The following is a 14,666-nucleotide window of genomic DNA, read 5'->3' as shown; positions in this document are numbered from 1 at the left end:
CCAGAATATTCAAAAGAGGATTGCTTTTGGAAGGAGGTCATTATGTAATGTCTTACAAATTCTTCATCCTTAAAAAAAACACACACACTTTCGGGCATATAATGCTCCGCCTAGCGGTGCTCTTGTTAAACATTACAGAATACTAGAAAGAGGCTGTTTTTTTTTTAAAATAAATATTTTCATTCTATTTAAGAACTACCGTATGTACTTACTTAAAAGTCTGGTTTAGTTTCAACAATACAAATTAACTTATGTTTCTTCTGTTAAGATTTAGGAAATTTTAAACTGAAACCAAATTTTATAAGTCCCATGGGGGACAATTGAACCCAATTGGGTTACTTTAAGCTTTAAATTGGGTTTTACATATAATTTCGGGACTTGTATTTGGTGGACCTTTTTGAAGAGTATATACGGTAATTTTAAGTGGTCATTAATACCAGTTATCTGATATGTGTTGGTTTAAAATATATTTTCAGTGATGGGGATTGGGATTTTTACTGGTGCGACAGAGAGTGGCTTCATGCTAATTATGACACAATGTTTCTTCAGGAACATCAGAAAATTTTACACTTTAGGAATCATTATGAGGTAAGAAAGTTCAATGAACATTACAATTGTGATAAAAGTGTGGTATTTACAGACAGATTTTGGTGCCATCATTGCTGAATACTGTAAATTCACGTAATTTCGTGGGCGTGAAATTTCATGGTTTCGTCACAAAGAACATTTTCGTTGATGGGACTGTTTATTTTCGGTTCCAAAAATTAAGATTAAAATAATGTTACGCAAAATAAATTGACAGCAGATGAAATGAAATGTTCATTGGAGTTTAAATTTGTGGATTTTTGACCTATCCACAAAAACCACAAAAATTAGTCACCCACAAATAATAATGATTTTGCAGTAGTTATAGTATTACTGTCTCTGTCAGATTGTTTTTTTATAACAAAATTACTAGCTGCTGTCTCCAGCAAGTCTCCAACAAGTTTTCTCTGTTGTCATGAGGGATGAGGACAACAAATGAAAAAATTATGATGATAGACAGCATTAGCATACAGTTATGAAAGCATAAAAACCTTTTTTTAAGGACAAAATTATATAACAATATATTTCTGACTAATATTTTTTCACATATATTTTCATAATATTATCCTCCATTTGTAGGAAACATATTACTAGTCACCAGTACTTTATTTTATATTACTAGTACTTTATTTTATATTACCAGTGCTATAATATTTCATATTACCAGTGCTATATTTTATATTACCAGTTCTACATTTCATATTACCAGAGCTCTATTTCATATTACCAGTGCTATATTTCATATTACAAGTACTTATTCATATTACCAATATTTATTACATGTTACCATTTCTATATTTCATATTTCCAGTTCCATATTTCATATAACCAGTTCTATATTTCATATAACCAGTGCTATATTTCATATCACCAGTGCTATATTTCATATTACCAGTGCTGTATTTTATATTACCAGTTTTTCATTTCATATTACCAGAGCTATATTTGATATATAGTTATATGAACCATGCTTTATTCCATAATCATTGGTGCTATATTTCAGTTGACAAGAAAGAATTTGATGGTAAAGAATCTAAAACGTTTAAGAAAGCAGACAGAGAGGGAAATGGGCAAAAAAGAGGCGGAGAGTTTCGATTTCTTTCCAACAACCTATGAATTACCTGTAAGATTCTAATTATGTGATAAGATCACAAAAAGGAATTTTCAATAAAATTACAGTGTTTATGTAATAAGGGAGTTTACATATTTTATAGGGTAATATATAGTTACACATGGAGCTTATATAGGGACACCTAGGATACATGTATATAGGTCATCTAGGGCATAACATGTATATAGGGACATGTGGGGCATTTTATATAGGGACACATATAAAATGTATTTTGTGTGTATTTGGGTTTGTTTACCCTTGCCACCAGAAAAACAATCCCAAACACACACAAAATAGATTTCCTATGTGTCCCTATATGTCCCATGTGTATAGGGATATCTTGGGCATTATATAGGGACATTATCTAGGGACACCTGGGGAATTATATAGGGGCATATGGTGCATTAAATACTGAATGTGTGGTGCATTATATAGGGACATGTGGGGGATTATACAGGGGCAAATGGGGCGTTATGTAGGGATCAAATCAAAATTCAATGTTATATAATTTTTTTGCATGTTTATTGCCATACATTGTTTACAAAGAAAGGAAGTCAAACTGAATAATTATTTCTTATCTTGCTAAGAAAGGAGACATTAAAACAAGCTTAAAAGTTGATGTGGATTGGCTTAAAAAAATATTTGTCATTTATTTTTTACAGAGTGAGTATCACATTTTTGTGGAAGAGTTCAAGAAAAATCCAGGAATTATTTGGATTATGAAACCCGCAGCAAAATCCCAAGGCCGTGGAATTTTCTTGTTCCGGAAGTTAAAAGACATCACTGACTGGAAAAAGGTAGGTTTAATTAAAACCTGATAAGCTAACTTAAGATGTCTTCTCTTTAAAATATGAATCCTTTGAAGTGTATTTATTAAAGGAACCTTAATTGCGAGATCCTAATTATTGAGGTCCATTGAAAGTCTCTACTTATGTTGGATTAAATCAAAATTGAGGAAGACAATTTTATGTTGTTTGACTCTAAGAAATTTATGTACTGAATCTTTAAAAGATAATAAGAATTTATTACATTCAATTATGTATTATTATGTCCTTTCTATAAAAAGAAAAACTAACATGTGTTCATTAATTCTGAGGAGCTTTCAAAAGAAACTTGATTGGTTTGATCAGTGATCAGGTGTTACAGAGAGTTGTTAATTTTCTTCTTGATACCCTATTAAATGAACAATGTATGTGACATGAGTGAACTTTGACGTGAGTGATTGCTTATATGCAATTTGTTAACTATGTGTACAGTATGTGAATTTGGCATATGTATGCAGTAAATGAACTTGGCATGTGTGCAGTATGTGAATTTGGCATATGTATGCAGTAAATGAACTTGGCATGTGTGCAGTATGTGAATTTGGCATATGTATGCAGTAAATGAACTTGGCATGTGTGCAGTATGTGAATTTGGCATATGTATGCAGTAAATGAACTTGGCATGTGTGCAGTATGTGAATTTGGCATATGTATGCAGTTAATGAACTTGGCATGTGTGCAGTATGTGAATTTGGCATATGTATGCAGTTAATGAACTTGGCATGCGTGCAGTATGTGAATTTGGCATATGTATGCAGTAAATGAACTTGGCATGCGTGCAGTATGTGAATTTGGCATATGTATGCAGTAAATGAACTTGGCATGCGTGCAGTATGTGACTTTGGCAAATGTATGTGGTAAATGAACTTGGCATGCGTGCAGTATGTGAATTTGGCATATGTATGCAGTAAATGAACTTGGCATGCGTGCAGTATGTGAATTTGGCATATGTATGCAGTAAATGAACTTGGCATGCGTGCAGTATGTGAATTTGGCATATGTATGCAGTTAATGAACTTGGCATGTGTATGCAGTTAATGAACTTGGCATGCGTGCAGTATGTGGAATTTGGCATATGTATGCAGTAAATGAACTTGGCATGCGTGCAGTATGTGAATTTGGCATATGTATGCAGTAAATGAACTTGGCATGCGTGCAGTATGTGACTTTGGCATATGTATGCAGTAAATGAACTTGGCATGCGTGCAGTATGTGAATTTGGCATATGTATGCAGTAAATGAACTTGGCATGCGTGCAGTATGTGAATTTGGCATATGTATGCAGTAAATGAACTTGGCATGCGTGCAGTATGTGAATTTGGCATATGTATGCAGTTAATGAACTTGGCATGTGTATGCAGTAAGTGAACTTTGTATATTTGGGCCTTAAGTGAACTTGGCGTATGTGAGCAGTAAGTGAACTTAGCATATATTTACTTTAAGTGAACTTAGCATATATTTAGTGAACTTGGTATATGTAAGTTTTAAGTGAACTTGGCATATGTAAGTTTTAAGTGAACTTAGCATAAATTTACTTTAAGTTAACTTGGCATATGTGTGCTTTAAGTGATTTTGGCATGTGTTGTAAGTGTATGCAGAAATTCAACTTTTCATATTAATGTATGTGCTGTAAGTGAAGTTGGTATGTGTGCTTTAAGAAAACTAAGCATGTGTAGTAAGTGAATTTTACAGATGTGTGCAGTTATTGAATTTTGCATATTAATGTATGTGCTGTGTAAGTGAACATGATATGTATACTGTGACTGAACTTTGCATGTGTATGCTGAAAGTGAACTTCACATACGCCTGCTGTATGATGACATTGCTTACATATGCAATAAGACTTTGCATATACAAATGTATAAAAAATACAAATTCATTGTATAATTATGATGAAGGTGAATCTTTTGTATGGGGTCTTCAAAAAATAATATTGTTTCATTAACAATTATGATTAAGTTAACTGATATTTGTTATAATTACCAGGGGCGTAACTAGGCGTACTCCTGTACGCCCGTGCGTACAAATCAATCCTGTATTCCAAAAAATCACATGCTCTTAAAGTTCTAAAAACGTGATAAAGACAGAGGGGGTAGTGTGGTCGGGGTTATCATTATGTAAAAAATAATAACATATACAATATAAATTAATATTTTCTAAAAAGATCTATATTGCGATAACTTATACAGATTCAGCGGAGGAAAGTACGAAAAGCTTAAGGTGCCTGGTTCAGGACCCATTCAATCTCGGCCTTGATATTTCCCGAGCATAACCCCATTGGCGGCATGTTTTGTGCACCGTGCTTCTAATTCGGCAAGCAAGTTGACACTTGAGTGAAAATATAATAGCTGGTGTTCACGAATGAATTATATTTCAATCATATATGTAAAACAAATAAATTTTCTTTTTATTTCATGCTTTTTAAGTGATTTTAAGTATTTTTTACTGATTTTGCCGCGTAACGTCGGGCGTCCTCCTTTTTTGACGTCATCACATCATGACGTCACATCATCCATTTTGAAATATAGTTCTGTTAAATTCCTCTAACTTTGTTACGTTTTTAACATGATGTATGGTGAGATCGACTTTCTTTTCCTAAAGAAGCAAAATTTACGTTTTACTCTTTATTTCCCGTATCGGCCCTTTTGTGCCCTTTTCTGGTTTTTGGTTGGATGCCTTCTGGGTGCCCTGCTAGCGTTGCTGGATTGTATAGGGGACTGCGTTCTGCCAACGTCGCCTTGTATGTTTGATTTTTGTTTTCATCTTTTAATCAGAAAAACAAGTACTAGTAACAAATTGGTGTAACTTCTCATTGGCATATCAGTCAATTGATTAGAATTACTTGGCCGTGCCGAAAAGGCAGAAAAAGACAAAGAGTGTACTATTCCATCTCAATTTTATGCATTTATTTAAAAGAATCGCCAGATTCTTAAACAAGTTGTTGGGATCATTATTCTTTAAGGTGAACAAAAAACATTGCGATGAGTCATCAAGCAAGTTTCATGCGCAGTAACATCATTATTAAATAGAGGATATTTATTTGTTTTGCATGTAAGATTGAAATATAATTTCACTGAGTGAACACCAGATGCAATATTTTCACGAGTGGCGTAGCCACGAGTGAAAATATAATAGCTGGTGTTCACGAATGAATTATATTTCAATCATATATGTAAAAAAAATAAATTTTCTTTTTATTTCATGCTTTTTAAGTGATTTTAAGTATTTTTTACTGATTTTGCCGCGTAACGTCGGGCGTCCTCCTTTTTTGACGTCATCACATCATGACGTCACATCATCCATTTTGAAATATAGTTCTGTTAAATTCCTCTAACTTTGTTACGTTTTTAACATGATGTATGGTGAGATCGACTTTCTTTTCCTAAAGAAGCAAAATTTACGAATGAAGGCGTTTATTTCTGCCCGTTATTCCACTTAGTTATGATTTTCTTTTCATACGCATTTAGATATAGTTCGGCTACAGTGAAAATTATATTTTATAAATTTCACTAGTGGTTTATCAGAATATAATCATCTGATATATTACAATAAAACACTGGAAAGCATGAAATAAAGTCGTATAATCTGCTAGTGAATTTATTTTATCACAAAAGATCTTAAATGGATCCTTTAATTTATTCATGTGAGTTCTATATTTAACTCACATTATCTATGTTATACACAACGATTTTTAATTAATTTCTGAAAGGAGATTTTAAAATATCTTCACGGTATTTTTGCTATATTGTAATTAATCAGAAATATTTAACAGACCAAAGCACTCACTGAACATAGTCACAATTTTCACATTATTATCATTCTTAAATAACTATATTGTTACATTTGGTACCTATGAATTCAGGAACAGAATGACGTCTTCATAAATGTTAGTAAATGCTGAGTATACAAGTTTGCATACCAACGAAACAGACGTCTAGTGTTTGTTTGTGGGTTTTTTTATTTAAAATTTACTGAATACGGGAGATTTGTTACTATAAAATCAGTTTGAAGATCGCAAAATAACATTTTTTTGCTGAAAATCAATATAAAAAAAGTTGTATGGTATATATGTAAAGTACTTGTTCATTTTACATATTTTAAAATTAATAAAAGAGTTTGAAATCATCACCAATATGTTTTCAGTATAGCTCCTAGATAGTCACGAAATGCCAGGAAATCACTTCCTTTTTTTCAAAAATTTTCTCGGGGGAGCATGCCCCCGAACCCCCCTATTTATGGAGTACATATCAAAATACCTCAGTTACGCCCCTGATTACTGTTTATGAACTTTACTGTATTTTTTGTTTATATATCAGGGAGAGTATCAGCCCCTGACTGACCCTAACAGAGAAGTTCCAGAAACATATGTTGTACAGAGGTATATAGAGGACCCGTATCTAATTGGTGGCCGAAAGTTTGATATCCGAGTCTATGTCCTTGTAGTCTCAGTGAGTACTGATTTAATTTTACCTTGTCTTTTTTTGAAGAAAAATTTGGGCTTTTATGTTTTAGAAACAGAAAATTCGAGTTTTTTATATAAATTCATGTTTTATTATCATCTTGTGGCATGAAAATTACCACATTTCAATCGTGGCTACCGCCACTCATGAAATATTTATTTTCATACCACTCAATGAAAATAAATCATGTATTTATAGACAAAACTTGAATATCCTCTATATATTATGATTATAAATATTGGTAGGTAGCTGTTTTGCAAAAACTTTTTTATAGTCAATTTCTTAAACACTTTTTAACTAATTTGTTATTTGGAGTTAACTTATTTGGAGTACTTGCTTATTGTTACAATTTATAAGGCAAGGGGCATTATCCAGAAACAATTATTTTGCAGTAAGGCTTATTGTTTAAATGATAAAATTTCAATGGCTATATAGAGATGATATGGAGATCGAAGGTCACAGATTTTATAATCATGCACCTTTCATTCAGCTATTTACATTTGATGCTTACAAAATCTTTTTTAATTATATCGCATGAAGTCACAAATATATTTGATATAACTTTTTTTTCTTTTCAGTACAATCCATTAAAAGTATGGCTCTACAGATCAGGATTTGCTAGATTTTCTAACTCCAGGTTCTCTTTAGACTCTATTGAAGATGCTTGTATCCTTTCATAAAATTACTCTTATAAATTGTCCTGCCTGTTAATTAGGGATGGGATTGTGGATTGTTAATAAGTACCAGGACTGTCCATCATTAAAACAGTACTGTCTGGTAAGCTGAGAAGGTAGAGCATTGAACTGTGAATGGACGATCTAGGGTTTGATTCCAGGTCACTACTTTGTGATTGATCATGAAATCCCTTCAAATGTACCTCTGCTCTGGTATGTACAGAAGTTATCAGTTCCTTGCGAAAGTAAAGGCAACTAGTACTGGTGAAGTGCTCGACAGTCTGCCCAGGAACACCACCACCAATTATTAAAACAGTGGCTAAAATTTGAATAGAGTAGTCAACATTAATTGGTCAGATGGAACATAGGATAATCAGCTTGTATCATGGGGTATAGATGACCTTAATAACATTTATTACCTCCCCTTGTAAAATTATAAAAAGATATCAATTTCCTTTATGTAAGCTGTTATAAGACCTTTCTTATACTAGTGTGATAATAAGTTTTAAGATTTTAAATAACATGGCACAAATAATCATGATCATGAGACTATGCACTTATGATATGCATGGCATAACATCAAGGTCATGGCTGGTAAAAGGTCAAGAAGTACACATTCATGTTCACTGCAATGGGGATTTATTTGTCCTTCAGATTGCCTTGTTTTTTTGTAAAAAGGATGTGGCAAAATTATCTTAATCATCTGTTTATATAATAAATTGTATATATGGTGACAATTATATTGTTAATTTTAAAAACCCTGCTTATCTTCAAGGGATGTAATTTATTGTTTAAAAATCAGGATCTAGTCATTAATAAATTTTACAGTAATGAAATGGACATTTTATACTTTTATAATATTTTTTTTCACATATTTAGTTGATCTATTTGTTCATATAGATAAAAGTAAAGAAAGTTCCTGGTCGAAATATTTTTTATTTACATTTATACATTTATGTTATACATGTTAGTTCTATATTATCATTACATTTTCATCAAATTTCAGTTAACATACATGTATATGGTATATAAAGTCATAAATTTATCAGTCTTATATCACAATGTCCTTTTGAAGCACAATAATTGCTGCAAGTCATTTAATTATTTACTACATATTTCTGTGATGGAAACACTTTCTTGAAAATTTTCCTCGCAAACTTGAATTTCTTCTCTGGGAAATTGTCCTCATATCTTAACTCACCAGCATACAACTTTACAGCACTTGAATAATAAATAAAGTTCTTCCTCATCGATTGGGGTCTATTCTCTTGTAAGTTTTGTATGTTTTCTTTAGATTCATCAGATTTAACACCCTCGATTTCTGGGGTAGAATCATCTGCTGAGTTGTCCGAAGCATGATCAGAATTGTAATCAACAAGACAAACATTTTTAACACTGTAGCAAAGTTCTGGACCATAGCTATCATCTAGGAGGTTGTTCTTGCTTCCATTCTTTACACTGCTATATTCCAGTCGATCTTCCTCATCATCACTGTAAAATGAACAATCTTCAAACACTTCATTATCATCATCAACATTTTTGCTCAATTCATCTTTTTGTTCATCAACAAGATTAGGTGTGACACATTCTTCCACAAGGTGTTTCGTTATGTCTTCATTTTCATCTGTTTCAAAAGAGAAATGGTATGTTACAACTAATTTAACTGGTACTTCACCCTCCTTTTCTGTGTCAGATCTATTGTCTTTTTCCTCATGGTTGTCTGTATTGATACTTTCAACACTGCAGGAGTTAACTCCCTTGTCAGAAATTTCTAAATCCAATCCATTCAAACTCTCACAAGATCCTGATGATTCACTACTAGACAATGGTATCAGGTCACAATTCAAAAACTCCTCTCTGAAGAATTCATTTACATTGGAAGTGTCCACGTTCATTTCAGATTCAGCGTTTTCACTAAACTTTTCGTACTTCATGTTTGATTTATTTCCACCAAATTTCTTCTGAAAAATGTATGTGATCACGGATTTCATATCCCTCATTGTGACAATATGCTCAAAAAAAGGTTGTTTTATAGCGATACCAACTGGTTCTTCCTGAGTAATTTAACGGTCTGCTTGATTGATTTTTATCACTGAAGTCTGTTTGATTATTATAACTGATTGTTCGGTTAATTGTGGTAATCAGTTTTTTGGATCACTACAGATGGTAACAAATTATCTCCCTTAATAAACTGATCTGGGCCTGATAAGATTTCTTTGAAGAGATTATCTTGATGATTTTCAACAGATATTCACAGTCTGAAAATAAAAAAAGAAAGATATTGTTATAATTACAGTTTAAAGGAAAATGTGATAATTGTTACTGTTACTTGCCCAATTATATTTGATAATTAGTGATATTGTCACCTTTTGATAATTGCTTGACTCTGATAAAAAATAAATAATTTAAATAAACATGTGACAAAAATCTTTAAAATACTTTGTTTATCATCAAATTAAAAGTTGTAAATAACCAATGTTATTTTTTCTCTAAAGTAACTGCAAAGAAGGCATAATTTTTATGACCAATTATAGAATATAATGATAATAATTAAATATATTTATATTTACCTGAAATTACAGAGAAGGCACCATATTGTTGTAAGATTAAATTATTCTGCATCAACAGTTGTTCAAGTTTGTTAATCTCCAAAATATGATAAACAGTAGTGGAAAATTTTGATATTTAAAGGAAAATGTGTTATTTTATGGCCACCTATAGTGACACCTGTCAATTACATGGTGTGAAGATTCCAACTTTTTTTCTGGAATGTTTGTTACCAAGGCTTGGGTTATTGGACCAGCCAAAAAGCTGAGGTATAATAAAGGTGTTAATTGACATTTATTTAGGAGTTCACAATATAATGTTGTTGTTTTTTCTTTTTTTCATCACATTTTTCAAATTTTATTTACTTTAAATAACTTCATAGTTTTTTTGTGATGTATTTTATAAAAAGAAAATTTAATGCCTTTTTGTTTAAAGGGACTCCACTGAGGTTTTCTGATATGACAGGACTTGAAATGTTTTCCTTAGATTTGTGTACCATTTGGTACATTTCATTTTCCTTTATGTATCAACTGAGGAAGCTGAATAAAGCGAAACATGTTTTGATACTTAATTTTGTGTTGGTTTTTGATCCAATCTTTCTATGTACCATTTGGTATAAGTCTGATACAATAACTTATGAACAAATTTTAAGTCTGATACAATAACTTATGAGCAAATTTTCAGTTCAATAGATCTACATCACTCCAAAATTTCAAAAAAATAATCATTTCATTGTACTAAATATGCCAAAAATGAAAAGTATTGCAACCCTGAAATTCATATCGGCCAAAATCACACCAAAAGTTTGACATTTAATTTAATTATGAATATGTTGTTATTATCTTTAAACTTCTGCAGATGTTTTCTATTTTAAGTGTTTAAGTTGATCTATATAAGAAGTTTTTAGACTTTTTGACCTGAGAGGAGTTCCAAATAAAACCTGAAGTATAAAATAGAATCTTGCAAGACTGGTTCACACAGATTAGTACATTTTAGTTATGAAATGAAAGTCATTATAAAACCACATCATGTAGCAACCAGTCTGTAGAGTATTACAAGTTATTTGTTCACAAGATAGAAATTAAGGATGCTCAAAGCTGGTTGTTTTTCAATGTAAAATGGTTGAAACTTCGTAATTAATGTGTTGAAATAAGATATATTAATGAGCATAGGATGTCATCACAAAACTAGTTTTGCATGTCTTTTGCGTGTCTTTTTGAGTAATTTGTTGAGATGTTGACATCATTACTGGCTGTGGATGATATTTGATACATGTAATTCTATTTTGTATTCATGTAATTATGCTTCACTGTAATATTTGGTTACTTAAAAACTATTTTAAGCCTACATTGTTGTTACAAAATATAAAAAGTATAAGACATGTTTTGCTATAATTCAACACATTAAATTACTAATTTAGCATAAAAAAAACCTGTGGAAAAGAACAAAGTTAATTACTTTGATATTGTTTACTGGTTGATTTCCTTAACGTTAGATAGATGTTCATTTAACAAATGTTGCTGTACAGAAAACGGCCCCGGACTACGACCCTGACAAAGGATGTAAATGGGCTACACAACAGTTACGACAGTATCTCACGGCTAAACATAGTGCCGATGCTGTAAGTTATACTCTAGCTATAGATGCTTTTCACATAGAAATTATTACCTCCCCTTGCAGCCATTTCCGATTTCATCCAAATATGTCATGTGCTTAAGATAAGAATCTCATAATTCTATCATCTTCATGAAAACACATCACATATTGGTGCTCTAATAATATTTTGCTGCATATGTATAAAAGAACTTGTGAGATAAATCAGCTGTTTATATTTATGAGCCGCGTCACGACAAAACCAACATAATGGTTTTGCGACCAGCATGGATCCAGACCAGCCTGCGCATCCGCGCAGTCTGATCAGGATCCATGCTATTCGCTTAAAAACTCTATTACAAGTAGTGAAACTGATGGCAAACAGCATGGATCCTGATGGTCGCAAACCCATTATGTTGGTTTTGTCATGACACGGCTCATTTTTTTCTTCATATTTGTTCAATTATATTATATAGAATATTGACCCCTGAAATTGCTGCCACTTTTGGCAAGGGAGGTAAATATTGTAAACATCGGGAACTATATGTATCTATATGAACAATTTAAATTTCAGTCTTAATCGTCTAAAAGTATTCCATTTATTCAAAGCTTGTAAGAATTTGGTCAAAATTGTTACTTTATTGATCTTGTTGGTTAGGATTCTGTATAATACACATGAAACTTCATGTTTCCAGAATCACACAGTTATCCATTTAAAGGAGTTGTGTCTTTATGCTATAAACTAACACACTGACATCTTAAACATTTTGTGATCTTTATAAAAATCTTGGTAAAGGTTTTGCATGTAAGATCTATCTTCACATTTATTGAAAGTTACATAATTACATAATACTAAATGTTAGCGTTACACTGTAAGTTTGTCATTGAAAAATTATTCTTTTGCTCTTCTTATAGTCTTTATTTTATGAATGTGATAAATTAAATGAGCCGCGTCACAACAAAACCAACATAATGCGTTTGCGACCAGCATGGATCCAGCGCATCCGCGCAGTCTGATCAGGATCCATGCTGTTCGCTTACAAACCCTATTACAAGTACAGAAACTGATAGCGAACAGCATGGATCCTGATCATCCGCAGGCTGGTCGCAAACCCATTATGTTGGTTTTGTTCTGACGCGGCTCAAATATTATATTCATGTAGGTTCAATACTAATTTAGTTAATTTATTGAACCCGATCAGAGGCTCACATATTATCATTTCATTCAACTCGTTCAATTAATTTATTATTGAACCTACACTCATTTAAAAACCTTCATATATTTACAGGCAAGGAAAGTGTTTCAAGGAATAGACAATATCATTATTAAAAGCTTACAAAGTGTTCAGAAAATCATCATAAATGATAAACATTGTTTTGAAATGTACGGCTATGATGTGCTTCTAGATGCAAACCTCAAACCGTAAGTATGAATATGATAACACCTATTGAACTATGACATTGATAACGATTTCTTGATTTTTCTATGCCACTATTGTAGAGCTGATGTGACCCAGTCTGTTCACCAGTACAGTGGAATAAGAGACAATTCTATTGATTGCTGCCTAATTTTATAATTTTGACGATAAAATCCCTCCAACTAACAATGGTTACCTTGTCATCAAAAGCAGGGAAAAGCAGTTGCATTGATTCAGCTGCGTACGGTTGAAGTCATGAGGAATAATAAATAACCAGAATGTTCTAATACTATACAACAGTTTGTATAGTGCACATTTCTGTATCATGACATACAATCATTTTTTTTTGTAAAAATATACATAGAAAAGTTATGAATAAGTATGTAAAACATTGTAAATCAATGAATAATAATAAAAAATAATGAATTCATTCAATAAGCAAAATTATATGTTACTTTACTTAAATCTTCAACTGAACAGAAATGCTGTTATCAAAGACTGTCTCATCAGCAGTGCAGTTCCTTCTATGCCAGGAATTGCCTTCAAATGTATTTCTTCCTTCCATAAGATGTATATGCCACCTTATGAAACATAAGCAGTGATGATAAAGTATTGCACATTATCATGTGGTACATGTATATATATTTTCAATCATTAGTGTAAAGGCTTTTTACCCTGGTCTGGTAATTTTTGTTGAAAGTGCCCCCCCCCCCAAACTGCTTTTTTTTTTCAAGCGATGTCAAGATGAAAAAAAACAACAAAAAACTATTAAGTCTTTGACTTATTTGAATTAAAGCCTTCCAAATGACATCATATTTTGCCATTTGTATTTTTCTCACATTTTGCTTAGATACAGTTAATAGGTTAAGCAATGACATTCAAAAACTCATTCTTGCCAGTTTTTACATGTACTGTGTTGTCATGGAGAAACATTCCCAGATACCACAGAATTATTTTGGTTACAATAAACTAGCACATTTCTGTGTATGTTCACAGAAAAAATAAGTTCATAACACGAAAAGTATACGTATAATATTTGGACAATCCCCATATATACAGTTACATATTACATGTAATTATTTTCTAAAAGATGGACTATTACTTACTTTTTTAATCCCAAATTATAACATCATTGAATAATATCAGTGACTTAAATTCTGTTTTTGTTTGTTGGAAATGTACCTATATTCTATTATTAGATTCGAGCATGATAATTTTTTAATTACAGTATTATCAAAATAGGATTGATTAGGATAATATGTAATCAACATGTCAGAAACTCGTGATGGTTTATAGAATTATTAGTCCTTAATCCTGCTGGAATGACCTCCCTTGCCACCATTATAGAGCCAGGTCTTAGCCCACACATCTGTGCATGCAGTCTGAACATGCTATATAGTGATTGTTGGTAGCCTCATTTGTTTATTTTCGTATTGAAGTCCCTTGAACTTTGT

At 31.9% G+C, this 14,666-nt stretch overlaps 1 protein-coding gene across 12 annotated transcripts in view; it reads left to right on the top strand.

The window, feature by feature from the left end:
• Positions 1–14,666, top strand: part of LOC132750926 (probable tubulin polyglutamylase TTLL9) — a 52,591-nt gene that overhangs the window by 29,264 nt on the left and 8,661 nt on the right. For all 12 annotated transcript variants that reach the window (XM_060741007.1, XM_060741005.1, XM_060741006.1 and 9 more), the window contains 7 exons: positions 477–588; positions 1,589–1,708; positions 2,359–2,493; positions 6,837–6,968; positions 7,559–7,646; positions 11,701–11,822; positions 13,084–13,217. In XM_060741007.1, coding sequence (XP_060596990.1) covers positions 477–588; positions 1,589–1,708; positions 2,359–2,493; positions 6,837–6,968; positions 7,559–7,646; positions 11,701–11,822; positions 13,084–13,217 — 843 coding nt within the window. The remainder of the gene's footprint in view (positions 1–476; positions 589–1,588; positions 1,709–2,358; positions 2,494–6,836; positions 6,969–7,558; positions 7,647–11,700; positions 11,823–13,083; positions 13,218–14,666) is intronic.

Source organism: Ruditapes philippinarum, unplaced genomic scaffold, assembly GCF_026571515.1.
Source record: "Ruditapes philippinarum isolate M1 unplaced genomic scaffold, ASM2657151v2 ctg795_1_1_1_1, whole genome shotgun sequence".
NCBI classification, from domain to species: Eukaryota; Metazoa; Mollusca; class Bivalvia; order Venerida; family Veneridae; genus Ruditapes; species Ruditapes philippinarum.
This window is presented reverse-complemented; position numbering and strand designations above follow the sequence as displayed.